Below are 14,017 nucleotides of genomic sequence, written 5' to 3' on the forward strand. Positions count from 1 at the left end.
TTTTTTTCTTCACAAATGAGTTTTTTTGTGATTTTTTGCCTTTTAGTAGGCATATGGATATTAACACCCGCAAAAAAACAAATCTTTGCTGTGTGGAGTTAGTTAATGGGAGTCAATTCTGTAGTAATCTCTTTTCTATACAGAACCAATTTTACAAACTTCTTTGCACTTTCCTTTTATGTAATATGTTATAATAGCTTATCAACGATAAAGTAACAGAAATTTGTACTCTCTTTGCATCACTCTTACATAGAGATGTTAAAATTGCACTTCATCTTTTCCTTCTGCAGATTTCTCATTGTGCTGTCTTGCCTGATCCTCAGTGTGCTGTCAACCATTGACGAATATCAATCATTGGCTAACAGAACACTATTCTGGGTGGTGAGTTTATTTGTTAAATCCAAGCGTGCCTGTGCTCTGTAATGCCGATGTAGGTTAGTATTGCACTGTCCAGCAGAGGGCGTCAGTTCGTCACTTTTCTTGTTCTCATGGCGAATTTAAGGCCTGAAGACCACAGGAAGAATGATACTTTTTAACATTTTCTGAAATAACTCTCACACCACACAGTTTATGTCACATCAAGTCAGATTAACCAAAAATAATGCTTTGTTGTCTACAATGGCATCCAGTACTTGCAGTGAAAAATGATTCAGTCTTTCTGTTTATTTTGTTCAATAACCCCAGCAGCAATTGTGCAAACAATCAATTGCTTGAGGCTGCCTTGTTAGTGCATCGAAGGCTTTGTTTGGATCAATATTCAGATCATAGTCTGTCACGTAATTAATGTGCTTGCCAACGCATTTTCTATTAACAGAGACTATGGTAGATATGAACATAATCAATGTTTAAGTTAGCTTGCTTGTGTTTTAAAGGTCCAGAGCCTCAATGCCATATGTCAAGATTACTCACTGTTCCCTATGCAATATTACGTGTTATGCAGGCCATAGAACGGGGATGAGGGGGTGGGGGATCCATTGTCTAAATCCGGCAGAAAAAGGGAAAGGGAGGGATGGAGATTATATGTGGTGACTGCATGTCAGAGGTCAATCCGGCCACCAGATAATGGGATTAAACCTATGCGCTGTGTTCATGAAGCAATGCCTCACATCACAAGTTAATTCCACAGACTCCAGGACTAGAAAGGACCCTTTCGGATTAGCCGTCCAGCACGGCCCTAGGATTAACCAAGATTACAACAGGTGTTGTCTATTGTGCATAAAGGGGAACGCTGTCATCAAAAATCGAATACAGTTCTATATCCAGCATGGCTGAATGCTAATACAATACTAATACAGTCACAGAAGGGTGTTCTCACAGGAAGAGAAAACCCCCTTTTAGGGGCTGAAACCCTTTGGACCCAATCAGCGTGTTACCCCCTACATCGACCCCCCCCCCCATTCAGACCCTATTTTAATGAGGCATTGCGTCTCACAGCTGTTCAGGCAAACAAAAGCAGTCATGCCCCTTTTTCATCTTTTCCTGCCAAGCCATGATGCAAAATTCGTGGCACGACACAGTTGTTTATTCTGCTCGGTTCGAGCAAAGGAAAGATATCACGGTTTCCCAAATTCTCTTTGTCCCAGTGCTTTACTATGAGTAAGTGAATATGTAAATGAAGCTAAAGCTTATCAGACAGATCTGGCTAAGAACAGATTAATCATTACCTTAGATCAATTGTTTCACTCTTTTTCAAGTGTCAGTCTTGATAGGCCCTGTTAATCCATATTAACATGACATTGTTCACCGTGAGCAGGGAGTGCTACTGCACATTAGCACTGCTAACCACCCAACACATGTCACCAGCACTTATTAACTGGCCCTATTCGGTTTTATTCCGGGTCTATTGAGTGTGTCACACTTCTGGAATGAAGCCTCAAAGGTTGATCATTACCTCTGTAAGATTGGTAGGCTGTGGAAGTAGCACAGGACGTTACACTGCGCCGACATCACATGTCCCGAGAAATTCCACACCAGAGGATTGTGATCTCACATGCTTCCACGAAGAAGCGTCACAACTGTCGCCCGGCTTCCTCCATATGCTAAGTGTGATAACACATCATCAAGCTCTGTCTGTAGGTGTTGGTAAAACAGTAGTCATGCTACTAGGTGCAAACTCTGCTCCGAGCAATTATCATCTACAGATAGGCCCTCCCCTAATTGGACAGAACACAGATGTCGCTCTCTTTGTCAGTATGAGCCTTGTGTTAACCGAGGCCCCCCATGATTGGCTAATAAAACTGCAAAAAGACAAAAGCCTGGATAATGATGAAATGTTTACAGCGTTTATTGCTGTATTTTGGCAATTTGCGGTAATGCTTTAACTCCGGGTGAAAGAGGTTTTTCGGCTTTTTGTAATTCGGGAAGCTAATAGAAACTAAACATTATCCGGCAAGTTTTAAGTTTCTAAAACATAAACAAAGAGGCAATTAGGAATGAGGTGCAGTTATTTGCGTGAAGGGTTATTAACTGTTATGAGGTGAGGGAACTTCCTAACCCCTGGAGTTTTTAAATATTCATTTCTAACGCTGAGTTTACTGGGAGTGTGAGGACAAATCACCTTAATCTCTGTCACATTTCAACTGATAAGGCGTCACCCCTCTTCCATCACAGTAGCTAATGGCTTCCCTTTGTGTGAATGTTAAGACCCGTCGAGTAATTCAGATAAGAATGTGTCTTCCTGACATTCTACTGTGTAACTTTTCAATCAGAGGAATTAAGACCTTATCAAATCCTCACAAAAATCTTTACGCCGTCACACCGATGATGTGTTTGCGTTGTGGCTTTCTCCTATCAAGGAGTACAGGGTAAGTTAGTTAATACAATATTATTTGTTAATGGACTTACATTTACATTTACATTTAGTCATTTAGCAGACGCTTTTATCCAAAGCGACTTACAGATGAGGGAAACAATGGCAGCAATTGGAACAACATAAGGACAAGGACAAGTGCAATGAAAGAAAATTGGTCTCAAGTAGCTTATCACAGTATACAGAGCTAAGGTTTTTTTTTTTTTGAAAGAGTAGAAAAGAGATAGAAGTCAGAACTGATCAGTCAGGTGTTGACGGAAGAGATGTGTTTTCAGACGGTTCTTAAAGATGGATACAGAATCTGCTGATCTTGTAGCAGCGGGCAGATCATTCTGTAAATGTGGAACCGATCCCGAGAAGGTACTTGAGAGAGATTTTTTACCTTTTTGGGATGGAACCACAACACGTCGTTCGTTTGCAGAGTGTAGGGATCTGGCAGGTATATCAACTGTTTGCATAGGCTAGAGCGCTAGAAGGTCAAATGAAGCCATTCACTGAGCCCAACCGTGTGGTTCACAGCAAATCCGTTTTAATAAAAATTTCATGTAATCTCATGAGATTGATGACAAGGGTCAGCTGGCTTGTGCTGTTACTACACTGGTCCTCTCCTCACGCTGGCATTCCGGATGGGATATCTGTTTGCCATGGTAACCTAGAGAAGCCTTTGCATCTGGGGTCTTGTTTCCTCTGCCCCCCAACCCCCTAAAGCTGATCCCATGGCCTCCGTCGCCCACTGGCCGTTCATCCAGACCTTTCATATGACAGCTGGTCAGTGTGATCACAAGTCTAGATTTAATTAGAAACCAAGTAGAGGAACCAGGAGCGTGGGGTGAACAAAACGAGTATGCCTAATGAAATATGTAAAGGTTAAAAACACTGACACACAACTATTTTAACCGGTGGCAGGTTTGAGAATTTGTTCAATAACATTTCTATTGTCTATGCCATGGATGGGTTGTTGTATACAATGGCTGATGGCACATTTAATTGTTGGGTATTTTGTATTTCAAAGGGGAGGCTGGCCTACTTTTTAGTCTAGCATGAGTTGCTCATGGCCTAAAGGTCTCTTTGATCTGCTGTGACCTCTGTTGGCTCAAGTCACATTTCTGTCACTATGTGTTCACCCGCCTTCCCTTGGTTCACCCTTCATGTTCCCTCAGGCCAGGGCTGTGCCACGCCTGTAATTTCATTTTATTATTTAGTGGCATTTAGACATGCTAACTCTGTGCCAGAAGCCGACCCCAGGCAGCTGACCAAGCTCCTTCTCAGACCGAGACAGAGCCTGGATCCAGCTCTTCAGACTGCTTATGTGACAGAGGGCTTCACGGCCAGCCTCATAACTCATTCATGTCTGCTTCTTCACAGCTCTCAAAGGGCCTGTGCTCAGCCCTCTTTTGTCTTCTCTTCTTTAAGAAGCAGACAAGGGCAACTGCTGTTGTTGGAAATGACCATGAACCAACCGTCTTGTGTTTTCACATAACCCTGTGTCATGGCTGTTAAGTCTTAATATGCATCTGTTAAACGTGTCTTATGTATACCAATATTACTCAAATTATATTGTCCAAAAGAAATGTGTTTTTATTGAACAAACTGTGTTCTGACTGATGCCTGACCAAATAATACATTCATCTTTAATCAAACAACAAATCACATTAATTCAATGGGTTTTTTGTCCAAAAATCTGTCATTACCTCAGTCACAGGATTGCAGAGGTAAGTTGCAATAGGTGAAAGATTTTGTTTTGGACATACCTCATAAATATTTGAAAAAGGCAGTTCTGTTCCTCAGAAGGAATTTCTAGACAGTGGAATACATTCACAATGAAAACCATTCACGTTTTTCACATTATAAAGCCATATTGTTGATAAAGCAGAGCAGACAATTCACTGAAAATTATCTCTTTCTTGATATTTGCAATGTTGTATTCAGGCACAGCGCTTTATATTGTTTAACACACAAGTGACTGTCAGGAGTGTATTAGCTCTCTAATGCCCGGTTTCACAAACAAGGCTTAAGCCTAGTCCGACACTAAAATGCAAGTTTGAGCTGTTTTAACTGAAAATAACTTGCAATGACATATCCTAAAACATGTCAGTGTTATTGTTTTGTCTCAAGATACACACTAGAAAAGTTTTTACTAAGGCATTTTTATAAGAGCTACTTAATTCTTATAATTTAACTAAGGTCTAGTCCTGGCTTAAGATAAACCCAGTCTGTGAAACCAAGCCTATATGCTCCACATGTTCTAGTAAACATTACATTTTGTCAATATCACATTAACTTCTCATTATCATGTGTGCATGAAACTTTCGTGTAAGCACAGTGTGTTTCTTTCATTCTGTAGGAATTAGTGCTGGTTGTGTTTTTTGGTGTGGAGTATGTAGTGCGTCTGTGGTCAGCAGGATGTCGAAGTAAATATGTGGGAATTCTGGGGAGGCTCCGCTTTGCTCGAAAGCCCATCTCTGTTATTGGTGAGTGTGTGAAATCATTTGCAAAACGCCCTACTGTGGCTGATGTATGAATATGATGTCATTGTTAAAAAATGTTCAAATGTCCTCCTTGTTTTCCATTAGACCTAATTGTAGTGGTGGCCTCCATTATTGTGTTGGCATTTGGCTCTAAAGGTCAGGTGTTTGCCACCTCTGCTGTCAGGTAAGGTTTTCTAAGCCATTGACGTCTTTTCTTTCCTTACGGCACAAGATTAAAACTTTGTTGTAACTGTCATCACATTAAAGCCCTAACATTGTTGTTTACAGAGGAGTGCGTTTCCTCCAAATCCTACGAATGCTGCATGTGGATCGACAGGGAGGAACATGGCGATTGCTTGGATCAGTGGTCTTTATACACAGACAGGTGGGGGATCGTAACCCTGTTAAACATATGGGCCCAGTTTCATAGACAAGGCTTAGGGCTATAGTCCCAGACTAAAATGAATGTTTGAGCTGTCTTAACTGAAAATAACTTGCCCTGACATATCTTAAAATATATCAGTGCCATTGTTTTGTCTCAAGATGCACACCAGTAATGACATTTTTTAATCTTAATTCAACAAAAGCATAGTCCTGGTTTAAGCTAAGCGTTGTCTGTGAAACCGGGACGTGAACATAAAATAAAGCAATAAGCCCCACGAAGCAGTGGGTTACAGTGCATTTTATAACAGCTAAGGGCGTTGTGGCACAACGTGAAGCGGATTGTAACCCACTGCTTCGCGGGGCTTATTGCTTTTATAAAACGGTTATTCCATATGTGTAGCAAGGTTTCATAAAATAAAGTAAATAAAGTTATATTTAGGCTATGTAATGCAGTCAGCCGTTAAAAATCAGGGTATTTTATAACGGCTTAGAACTGGGCTCAGCCAATCAGAATCAAGGACCAGAACTGACCGTTTTAAAATAAATGATGTTTTATTAACAAAGTTTGGGAGAAGCCGGAGCATATAATTAAGACCGGCTGGTTCCAGAACATAAATAGACCAGGAATCCTACCTGAAGCCATCTCTAAAGGATTAAACATAAGAATTAAACATGTCGGATACCTCGAATTCGGTTGTAAGCGATAGCACCGATCAGTAGGAAACTCCGGCGAATTCAAGCGCTCCTCAGTGTTTCAAACCTGGGAAGGTTGCAGAAATGGAGCCCGAGGCTCCAACCCGAGGCCGCCAGCCTCGCCAGGCTGCCAAACGCACCTCGAAGCGCCGCTGCACTTCATCGCTGCGGCCAAGCAGACATCCTCCTCCCTCGCCAGCATCGTCATACGCTTCTGCGCTCCTGTGCATCCCAGCTATCGGGAAATGGACCATCGCCGGCCTTTGAACTGCTTTGGCCAAACGGGATGTCACCGCCAGCAAGCGGTTGAACAAGGCAGAGCTATACGACCTCTACCTATCTCTTCAAACAGGGGCCCCGCCTACATCCTCTGCTGTACAGTCAGCAGTCGCAGAGGATTTCAATCAGGCGCTAGGTTCTTCTCAAGCCCAGTCGGGGCCCACTAGCTCCACAGCAGGGCAAGGATTACCAACCCCAGGCCGCCGCAGCAGGCCGTCGGCAAGTCTGGGCCGCGCCCCAGTCGAGCTGCTGCAGACACCCGCCGATTTCCAGCTCGGAGGTGCAGAGGAGCATTCCAACGCACCCACGTACTCCAACCACCAGTACAACCCGAACTGGCCTCCAACAGCGGCTTCAGGATACTTCCACAACTCCATCGGCACTCTACCTCTCACTCAAGGCCCCGCCCTGAACTCGTGGCCGGCGGCACCGTCGATGACTACCACCAGCACGAGGCCGCTTCAGCTAGCCGCTCCAGTGGACGCCTTTCCCACCCTCATCTCTCAGACACAAGCTCGCCCCCTGCATTCATTGGCATCAGCTACTTCAATGCCGATGCCCCCCAAAGCTCCGTTTCTGGAACCCCCCCAGTATCCACCAACATCAGGATGCAGATATTAGCAGGTGCGGACGTAGATTTATTTCACTTATTGTCACCACTCGCACCTCCGTCAGCCGAGCACGTTCCGTAGTCGTCCCCACATTTTGTCCTTCCCGGAATTCACTGTTGCTTTCTCACGTTTCATCAAAGTCATTTGCACGAGTTTCCCCCATAGGAGGCGTGAGCTCGGCGACTATCTTGCCATAGTCGCAGAGCTCGCGCTTTCTTACGGGGGGACGCATTTTTACACATATCACAGATTTTTTTCTGCTAAATGTGCAATAAGGGTAGCTCAGTGGAACCAGTGCCCATACTGGGGCGCACTGGACACTGAGCTTCACAACAGGGTGTTTTGGGGGTACCAGAATCTGTCTTGCGCCGTGTGTCGCTCAGTGGCACACAGCACCACAGCTTGTCCCCTCGTCACCCCCGCCTTTTCCCATCACCAGGTTTTGCCTCCCCCCGTCTCCACTGCTCACGTTCCGCGCCTGCTAAACCGGCAAGCACGTTCAGCCACATCAGGGGGTACCAACACACAAGAGCACGAAGCTTGCAGAAACTTCAACTCGGACCGTTGCACGAGACAACAATGCTGCTTTCTGCATGTGTGCAATTATTGTGGAGACGCCCACGCCCGCTTGGTTTGCCCTGTACGCAAAAATGTCAATAAACAATCTCACAATTATTTATCGACTCCTGTCAATGTGTCGCATTTATCCTCCGAACTACGGAACCACCCCGATCATGAATTTACAGAATACATTCTGTCTGGTCTTCGAAAAGGTTTTAATCCCGGCATCGCGAGCTCCCTTTCTCACAGCATCATATGCCCTAATCTCCGTTCTGCGCTCGCAGAGCCCGACATCGTCGATTGCCTCATGAAAAAAGAGATTGATGATAAATTCATGATCGGCCCCTTTACCGCCCCACCATTTTCAATTTTTCGCGTCAGCCCCATCGGCGTAGCCACGCGAAAATTTTCGGGAAAAAGTGCTTAATATTCGATCTTTCATCCCCACACGGTTCCCCCTTTCCAAGCATTAACAGCCTGATCCCGCTCTAAGAATTCTCTTTACATTACCAAAACGTCGAGCAAGCTATTACGCTTATCAAAATGGCCGGGCGCGGCGCATGGCTGGCTAAAGTCGACATCACGTCCGCTTTTAAAATAATGCCGATACACCCAGACTTTTGGCATCTCTTCTGCATTTGATGGCATGGAAAATTTTACTTTTCCGTCAGCCTCACCTTCAGATGCAGAAGCAGCCCAAAGATTTTTGACATGTTGTCAGAGGCAATCTGTTGGATTCTCTCTAACAACTACGCCATCCCTTACCTCATCCACCTACTAGACGATTTTCTAATAATCTCGCCACCAGAATCTATCCCTACCGCACATCTTTCCAAAGTCCAAGAAGTATTCTCAAAGCTCGGCATCCCTCTCGCACCCGAAAAAACTTTGGGACCCAGCACGTCCATCGAATTTCTAGACATTAAGTTGGATACGCTAAAGTTCCAAGCTTCCTTGCCCAAGGAAAAAATAGATAGGACAATTTTGATCGCGTCTTCCCTCAGACACACCGCATTGTTCTAAACATGAGCTATTATCAATTCGCGGCCACCTGAACTTCGCGATGCGCATCATCCCGCAAGGTCGCCCTTTCGTTTCGCATCTCCTCTCCCTCGCATCCTCCGCTCATGCTCTGGAGGATTTAATCCATCTAGACAGCTCATGCCGCGAGCGATCAGTGCATTCTGACGGCCAAGCACGTCCCAGGAGTAAAAAACCAGATAACTGACGCCCTTTCCCGTTTCTCATTTCAGAAATTCAGGCTGTTGGCACCAGAAGCAGACCCAATACCAACGCTTGTTCCTCCCTATTCGGAATTGACATTCAATTAAACCACCCCCTTAAAACTCTAATAGATGCATCCTTGAGCGCAATCATTCAAGCCATCTCCCACAGAACCTTACTTTCATACCTCACGGCATGGAGAAACTTCAAAGCATTTCATAATGCATACAACATTTCCTTCCCAGATTTCTCTCTCCTCTCCATCACGTCATTCATCTCTTTCCTCAACACAATCAAACATCTCCAAGCAAGTTCCATCAAAGGTTATCTGAGCGGGATTAACTTTTTTCACAAATTAATTTACAATGCTCCCTCACAAGCCATAACCAGTTCTCAAACATCCATGCTTATCAAAGGCATCCAGAGAGCCCAACCCACCCACTGAGACACCAGACAACCTATCACCTTAGAAGTTCTGACCAAATGTATCTCATTTCTCCGCAGAGGGTAACACACCAAGCATACCGCGCACACACTCGATGCCATGTTCATCCTGGCATTCTTTGGATTTCTCAGAGGATCAGAATTCACCACTAAGTCCAATTTCGACCCCTCAATCAACCCTACTATTTCGGATTTGTCAGTGCTCGATACGGAAACCATCTCGTTTTTTATTAAATGAAGCAAGACCGATCAGGCCAGAAGAGGTCATTTCATATATATCTTCAAGCTTCAATCCTCAATCCAAATCTCCATCCAACCCTCTCTTCGTAGATGACCTAAACCACCCTGCTACACGTTTCTGGTTCCAAAAACATCTAAAATCCGTTTTACTTCCCCAAAGTAATTTTTCCCGCATGCTTTCCTTTCCCCCTTCCCCTTCCCCAGAAGCAAGTGCTTCATCCCTAACTCTGCCGCAGCAGAATGTCTTTCCTTCCCCCAAATAGATTCCCTCGCATGTTCCCTTTACCCCATCCCCTTTCCCAGTAGCCAGCATCGCATTGAGCGTCAGCCCCCGCAGGGGCCCGTGCTTCATCCCTCACTCTGCCACTGCAGAACGTCTTTCCTTCCCCTAAATAGATTCCTTTGCATGTTCCCTTTACCCCATCCCCTTCCCCAGAAGCCAGCATCGCATTGAGCGACAGCCCCCGCAGGGGCCCGTGCTTCATCCCTCACTCTGCCACTGCAGAACGTCTTTCCTTCCCCTAAATAGATTCCCTCGCATGTTCCCTTTACCCCATCCCCTTTCCCAGAAGCCAGCATCGCATTGAGCGACAGCCTCCCCAGGGGCCCGTGCTTCATCCTGACTCTGCCGCTGCAGAACGTCTTTCCTTCCCTTAAATAAATTCGCTTGCATGTTCCCTTTACCCCATCCCCTTCCCCAGAAGCCAGCATCGCATTGAGCGACAGCCCCCGCAGAGGCCCGTGCTTCATCCCTCACTCTGCCGCTGCAGAACATCTTTGCCCCCAAGCAAAGAAGTCAGTATCGCCGCAGCGACCGCCCCCACAGGGGCCCGTACTTCCAACTCAAGCTCTGCCGCAGCAGACACCATGCATCACAAAGCCAGCATAGCCGCAGCGACCGCCCCCGCAGGGGCCCGCGATTCCAACCCAAGCTCTGCCGCAGCAGACACCATGCATCATGAAGCCAGTATTGCCGCAGCGACCGCCCCCGCAGGGGCCCGTGCTTCCAACTCAAGGTCTACCTCAGCTGACACCATGCATTATGAAGCCAATATCGCCGCAGCGACTGCCCCCTCAGGGGCCCGCGATTCCAACCCAAGCTCTGCCGCAGCAGACACCATGCACTATGAAGCCAGTATCGCCGCAGCGACCGCCCCCGCAGGGGCCCGCGATTCCAACCCAAGCTCTGCCGCAGCAGACACCATGCACTATTAAGCCAGTATCGCCGCAGAGACCAACCCCGCAGGGGCCCATGCTTCCAACCCAAGCTCTGCCACAGCAGACACCATGCACTATGAAGCCAGTATCGCCGCAGCGACCACCCCCGCCCCCGCAGGGGCCCGTGCTTCCAACTCGTGCTCTGCCGCAGCAGGTAAAAATTCCCTTCCAACCCCCCCAGAAGACCCAGCAATAATAAACCAACAACCTGATAGCATCAGCCACCCCGCAGGAGCAGGATCTCGATCCACGATCACAGCAGACCCTCCACTTGCAGGAGCTCACAAATCTAGCGGCCACAGCATCACCCGTACCATCAGGGTCTGCAAGACCCACAGGCCCCTTGGCGAACGCAAGCCACCATCCAGGAAGCCTCAAGTATAGCGTTATGGGGTGTATGCACTACCCGGCTGCTGTCCAGCGTTTACATGCGCTTTGTGGGGTGAGTTCTGGGTTCGGCCGTTTCCGAGCTCGGCGCACTCGCCCCTATTGGGGGGAGAGAGCGTACCGGGTTCGGAAGGAACCGGCGAACTCGGAGCCCGCTCCCTGGACAGCACGCCAAATACGCATACCTTTACTACCCCCTCAGAACAAGATACAGTAGGCCTACTGTAGCGAGTGTCTTGTTTAGGCTACACTTCAGTGGCAGCATGTTGATCCTTCCTATTAATATTGTAAAAATATGAAGAGTTCCAAACTATTTTTAATTATTTCCAAAATGAGATAACAATCAATAAAAATCATGTTTTTTATTGAGCATTTTAAATTAATATCAATCAAACTGCAGTTGGTTTGTTTTGATTTAAGCCAATCATAACTAAAATAAAATAAAAACATGATTACATAAAGAGTTATAGGAGTTATCCCATCTCATTTAGGAAACAAACTCTTCAGGCCTTTAAAATAATAAACGTTGAAAGATTATATTTTCAATGTGGCGTTCTTATCAAGTCAACCTTCGAATATAAGGAATAAAACTAAAAAATCCCCACTAAAGCTGAAAAGTTTGCCTACTTAAGAATGCGCTTTAAAAAAGTTTTTCCCTTTGCGTTTTCCGTCTTCCGGTGGACGTTCATTGTAAGGTGAGTTATTCGCTACAAGTATGTATAAGTTTGTATAGGTCTACTTCTTAACGAACAAACAAACCAGTTCGGGTTTTAAAGTGCGCAGCTGTTTATTCCGCCTTTGTTTTCAGAGTTATGTCGATTATATTTGATGTACATATATTTTACTGAGCATGTCGGCATGAGCAATCCTCTAACGTTATGTTAGTTCTTGCCGTTTACTTCAGGGTTGGTTGACTGACTGCAGAACGTAAATTGAAGGCTGTCTTGTTGCGGAATAAATTATGGTTTGCATTAGATTTTTGCGCGATATTACGTCCGATTTAAAGAGCAGATTAGAGCAGTATTGTAAAGTCACAATCGGTATGTTGTTACAATTAAAGTATTGATTATTTTATAGGGGTGTTCTAACTATCAGGCAACAACAAGGACTTTTTATTTACAAAAAACAAAACAGAAACGTTTTTTATAAGAAGGGCATTAAAATATTTTAAGACTCAGTCTGTTTTAGTGAGTGTTTTCTTTTTCTAGGAACTGATTACTACGCTCTATATTGGATTCCTGGGGCTCATCTTCGCATCCTACTTTGTGTATCTGGCAGAAAAGGATGCAGTGGATGATAGTGGTATCACTGAGTTCAGCAGCTATGCTGATGCTCTGTGGTGGGGTGTGGTAGGTAGATACCCGCCCATACCTTGCACCGACACAATAGCTATGACATATTGATATGATATATTATTGAAAGCATACAGCAATGAATTGGATAGTGTTGAGTAATGGGTGTTGAATGTCAATGTTCTTTCTGTATGTATGCTCAGGTTACAGTAACCACTATTGGCTATGGAGACAAGGTCCCACAGACCTGGATAGGGAAGACCATCGCATCATGTTTCTCTGTCTTCGCCATTTCTTTTTTTGCCCTGCCTGCTGTAAGTTACAGAGATGTAGTTTAATAGCCAGAGCAATTGTTCTCCACACAGCAGGCCATTGACAGCATGACAGTGCAACAATAATGACAGTATTTCCCCACAGGGAATCCTTGGCTCTGGTTTTGCTCTGAAGGTACAGCAGAAACAGAGACAAAAACACTTCAACAGGCAAATCCCTGCAGCTGCGTGTCTGATACAGGTGCGTTGCCTATAGACTTTAAATAGCTTATTATTTGTCATTCATATTGTTCTCTGATTAGACCTTTCAGAGTCATCCTGTGTCTTCTCATGCTTAAGGCGTCCTGGAGGTGCTTTGCCCTTGAGAATGATGATTCTGCAACCTTCAAGTTATTTTTGAAGAGAAAACATGTGACATCCAGCACCTCAGTGTCCAGCCCGAAGTTAAAGGTAAGTGGCCTACGTAAAGATGCTTGTACATATAGGCCCTAGAAAAATATTACAAAGCTATCTACATCAGTTTTTACTGAAAGAGTCGAGGATTGACATGTTAATTTCTTAGATAGTGGTTTTCCAAAGTCAGCACAATCCTTCACAACACAAACAGTGGTAAAATAAAACTGACTGGAGACTCTAAAAGCATCCATTTGTTAGGACATTTAATTTAAACATGAATTATGTGGGTTTAGCAGCACAACGCCGCTGTGTTTATTGTTTTGAAATGCAAGATGTAAGTCAATGTGTTTGTGTAACTTTATTACTAAAGTGATTCAGTCAAGAGCGAGAGTAGTTGTTCTTTTTCTTTCTTAACAGCATGACACCAGCTGGTCTATTAGACTGCATGTACACTGTGAGTCTTAATGCACAGATCCAATATTTTAACACATATCTGTATGTTTGCATAAGTAATAGCTGACTGTGTTTATGTGGATACTTGACAAGATGTTCATTTTAATCTCATTTTCAAATGCATTTGCTTTGACCATTGAGGCGAGCAGCGTTCTTGTACAGAATTGAGTTCTCTCACACAGCCTGTTGCTCTTGTAATAATGTTTTTAATATCAAGCACATCCCGCTGTATATTTTCACGTTCATTCATCCTTCTTTGTTGCTCTTTTGTGTCAAAAATTCAGTG

The 14,017-nt window shown here is 44.8% G+C and overlaps 1 protein-coding gene across 1 annotated transcript in view; it reads left to right on the top strand.

Moving 5' to 3' along the window:
- Nucleotides 1-14,017, top strand: part of kcnq1.1 (potassium voltage-gated channel, KQT-like subfamily, member 1.1) — a 33,471-nt gene that overhangs the window by 2,796 nt on the left and 16,658 nt on the right. The window contains exons 2-9 of the mRNA XM_057338468.1: nt 291-381; nt 5,154-5,280; nt 5,383-5,461; nt 5,566-5,662; nt 12,527-12,667; nt 12,814-12,924; nt 13,028-13,123; nt 13,222-13,332. Coding sequence (XP_057194451.1) covers nt 291-381; nt 5,154-5,280; nt 5,383-5,461; nt 5,566-5,662; nt 12,527-12,667; nt 12,814-12,924; nt 13,028-13,123; nt 13,222-13,332 — 853 coding nt within the window. The remainder of the gene's footprint in view (nt 1-290; nt 382-5,153; nt 5,281-5,382; nt 5,462-5,565; nt 5,663-12,526; nt 12,668-12,813; nt 12,925-13,027; nt 13,124-13,221; nt 13,333-14,017) is intronic.

This window comes from Triplophysa rosa, linkage group LG1, assembly GCF_024868665.1.
Source record: "Triplophysa rosa linkage group LG1, Trosa_1v2, whole genome shotgun sequence".
Lineage (NCBI taxonomy): Eukaryota > Metazoa > Chordata > Actinopteri > Cypriniformes > Nemacheilidae > Triplophysa > Triplophysa rosa.